Source organism: Volvox carteri, assembly GCF_000143455.1.
Source record: "Volvox carteri f. nagariensis unplaced genomic scaffold VOLCAscaffold_8, whole genome shotgun sequence".
Lineage (NCBI taxonomy): Eukaryota > Viridiplantae > Chlorophyta > Chlorophyceae > Chlamydomonadales > Volvocaceae > Volvox > Volvox carteri.
Window position 1 is genome coordinate 1,892,740 of NW_003307551.1, and position 3,796 is coordinate 1,896,535.

At 70.6% G+C, this 3,796-nt stretch overlaps 1 protein-coding gene across 1 annotated transcript in view; it reads right to left on the reverse strand.

Moving 5' to 3' along the window:
• VOLCADRAFT_120555 (uncharacterized protein) overlaps positions 1-3,796 on the reverse strand; it is a gene marked incomplete at its 3' end in the record, with an annotated part of 26,758 nt that overhangs the window by 2,916 nt on the left and 20,046 nt on the right. Inside the window, exons 31-34 of the mRNA XM_002948049.1 lie at positions 3,435-3,567; positions 2,695-3,026; positions 1,427-2,410; positions 46-1,075 (exon numbers count right to left, since the gene is read on the reverse strand). Coding sequence (XP_002948095.1) covers positions 46-1,075; positions 1,427-2,410; positions 2,695-3,026; positions 3,435-3,567 — 2,479 coding nt within the window. The remainder of the gene's footprint in view (positions 1-45; positions 1,076-1,426; positions 2,411-2,694; positions 3,027-3,434; positions 3,568-3,796) is intronic.

Sequence of the window (3,796 nt, forward strand, 5' to 3'; positions counted from 1 at the left end):
CGCCGCCGCGTGTGGCCACCATTGCGGCGGCGTCTGCAGACCTACCCCGCCCCGCCTCATTATGAGGCGCAGCGGAGGTCGAGTCGCGCGGCGTAACTGCCGCCGTCGCCGCCGCCGCCCCCTCGGGCTCCTTTCCCAGCGCTGCCGGCGGGCCATGGGCCGAGCGCCCGGCGGCGTGGTCCCCTCGGGCTGCCGCACGTGGCAATGGCAAACCCGCATGCTCCGTGTCGGCTGCATCAGGCCCTTCACGACACGATAACCGTCCGCCTGCCTGGCCGCCGAGCAAGTGCTGCAACTGCCGCTGCAGCTGGTGCTGGTCCACGAGCGGTTTGTGCGGGTCTGGGGAGCTTAGGGCCGGGTGGGAGGGCGACGGCAGCGGCAGCGGCAGCGGCGCACCCCCGACGGCGGCCCGGCGTGCCGAAAGTACGGCCGCCCGCCGCCGCCGAAAGGCCCATTCGTCCTCACTTCCGTCACCGGCTGTAGCACCTTGTTCCGCCGCCCTGCCGCCGCCACCACCTCCGCCAACAGCAGTAGCGGCAGCGGTGTCCTCCTGCGTGCTAACCTCCCCGAGCACCGCTACAGCTGCCCTAGGCCCCCCCTCCGCCGCCAGCTCAACACCATCGGTTCTCTTGCAAGAGGACTTAGTAACACCGCCACGCGCCGGCTCCTTCCCGCCTCTTCCCCCGCCCTCTCTTCCCTCTCCTCGTACACGTAGAGCCCTGCCGCCGCCGCACCCCGCACCGCCTTCCAAACATTTAGCACTGCTGTACACCACATCCAGCTTCTCCCCGCCGTGCCTGGTGCACTGCATGTACTGCATGTACACGTCTCCTTCGTCGTCACCGCTAGAACCGCCTCCGCCTCCGCCGCCAGCGGCGGCCCCTCCGCCTCCGCCTCCGCCGGCCTCGTCTTCCTCGCTGCTGCTGCCGCTGCTGTTGCTGCCGCTGCGTACCACTTGACCTGACAGATGCAGGAGCTGTTCGGCGGCGTTGAGGACAGAATCCGGTAGGGAGTGCTTTCGTGCGTGGCGGGGGTGGCGGGGGTGCTGGGGGTGCTGGGGGTGGCCCAGGGGCGGCTGAAGATATGGGTGGTGGGAGGGGCGAGAAGCGCCATGAACGCCGTACGGATCCTGCAGCGGCGGCCAGCAGGGATGCGCCCATGCACCTGCACGGGGCCGCTGCAGCCGAGAGCTCCGCCGCCGTCGCGCCATCGGCGGTACGAACAGCCGCAGTAGCGGGCTCGGTGAGGCGCCCCGGCGTCCGCCAAGTCCCCCTTCCTCCTGCCCTTCCCCTGCCATCTCCGCTGCCGTCGCCGCTGGCTGCTGTCGCTGCCGCGATAGCATACGACACGTGTCAGCGGCAAATGGCGGGGGGGAAATAGACATTGTGGCCGCCGCCGCCGCCGCCGCCTCCAGCGGCCACCTCACCGCCAGCAGGCCTATGCGGTGATCGGCCGGCGCGTCTGTAGAACCTGAACCGCCCGGGAGCCCGGCGACGGCGACGGCGGCAGGATTGGCCGAGCGACTTGCCGCCGCCGCCGCGGATGATGAACCCGCTAGCCCGTTCTGTACGGCAGAGGAGCGGCGGCCGCCGTCGTCTTCAAGACTCTGATTCGTCTGAGATCCCGACACCGCCAACAAGGATCTGGGGGACCCGGAGAGGGCGGCGGCGGCGGCGGCCCGGAAGCACTGAAGCGACGGCGGCACCTCGAGCTGTTGGTCGGTTTCGTGAGGCAGCGCCGCCGCCTGACGCCGCAGCTTCGACATCTCCGGAAACTCCAGGGGGGAAGATGCGGACCCACCGCCGCCGCCGCCGACGCCGCTGCCGCCACCACTGCCAACACCGCCGCCAACACCGCCGCCACCAGCCGCCGCTTCGTCGCGGTCAGGGTCGCGTCCTTCACTTCTTCCATCCTCCTGTTCCTCTTCCTGCCCCTCCACCTCCACCTCCCCTCCCCTCCCCTGCCGCCCCGCCGCTACCTCCCACAGACCTGCATCGCCTACATCCCCCCCGCCGCCACCTCGACCCGCAGTGGGCCCCCTGGAGACCCCCCACACCTCCCGCAACAGCGGCGGCGGCGGCGGCAACACCCGGCCCCCATTCTCGCGTGGCTGTTCATGTACGGCATCGCCATCGTCGGCCGCCTCTTCAGCCGCATCGCTGCCTCCTCCCCCTCCTCCGTGCGCTGGCGGCACTGGCGGCGGCGGCACTGGCGGCGGCGCCAGGTGCATGAGCAGCTGCTGCCTCCCCAGCGCACTCCATCCCACAATGAGGTGCCCCGAGCGGTTGTGCTTCATGGGGGCGGTGAGCCGCAGCAGGTACTCGGACTTGCTGTGGGCTCCGTTACTGGAGAGCGTCACCTTGGTGGGGTGGGGGTACGGGTCTAGATGGCCGCCAGAGCTGATCACCACCTGGGCCGGGAGGGTGGGGGGAGAGACGAACCACCAAGTGAAGCTGCTGCCAAGGAAAGAGTGTTCAGTGTAAGCAGAAGGCGGGGAGGGAAGAGGGAGAGAGAGATAGAGAAGGGCTTATCGGGAGCTGCTAGCCGGGCTCCAGGAGGGGGGGAATCAAGGTCCTCAGTACCTCCCTCCCTCCCCCCCCGGCTCCGACAGACCTCTCTCCCCCTACCTGGACTCCCCCCGCACCAGCCCCTTTCCCCCTGCCCCTTTCTACCCCAACCCCCCCTTTGACCCACCTGTACGGCAAGTGGCGGCGCCGCCACCGCCAAGGTGCTTTCCACGAAGGGTTTCTGCAGGTAAACACGACCCTTGTCGGGTCGTACGACACTAGGGTTCTGACTCACGACGCTGCGGATCCGGGAAACGGGGACCTCCAAACGAGCAGACGCAGCGGCCACGCCGGCCTCCATGATGCGCCGTACTTCCGCCGTACTGGGCGCCACGTGGCGGAAGCCGCTGCTGGCGGTAGCGGCGGCGGTGGAAGTGGCAGTGCGGTACGACGACGGCGCCGGCGGCGCTCCCTGGCCTGCCGTAGTCGCCCTGCGAATGGGCTGGTACGGCAGCAGCCCTGCGTCATGAGCGTTGTGGTGGTGGTGATGGCACGGCAGAGCGCCGCTGTCAACTCTTTGTACGACAGCCGTGCTGGCGGCGGGCCGACGGCGCCTCGCCGACGGGCTAGCGACGGCGTCGGAGTCGCCGTCCTCCTCCACGTCCTCCTCCTCCTCCTCCCCGCCGGCCGCGGTTGCAGCACTACAAGCCCCGTACACATGCCCCGCTTGCAGCCGCCTGGCGACGTCGCTGCCGCCTCCAGATCCCCCGGCCACGTCATCCCTCTGCCGTACATCGCCGACCATCATCTCCGGGACGCCGCCCCGCGTCCGCACAGAATGAAGCTGAGCAGCGGTGTCCTCCCCCCGGCAAACTACGACACCGCCAGGTGCAACCCTGCCGGCCGCCTCCGCCGCCGCCGCCGCACCACCATCACCACCGCCGCCGGGTGGCACCTCGACAGTGCCTGACGGCGGCGCCGCTGCCCCGACAACGTGTGGCGGCGTCTCCGCCTCTGCCTCTCCCTCCCCCCTCGCCGCTTCTCCTCGCTTGTGCCGCTGCTGCATGTGGACGCCCCCGCGAAGGCACATCATGGTCCGACCTGCAGCCCGCTCCTCCTCCTCCTCCTCCTCCTCCCCACCCTCACCCTCATCCCCCGGGGAGGGAGCCCGAGCAGCAGCCCCCAGACCCCCTCCCGCGGCCGCGGGGCGGGTGAAGAGGGCCCCCGCGGTGCCGACAGCCCCCGCCCGGGGCCGACCCCGCGGCGGGAGCGGGGGCGGGGGCGGCGGA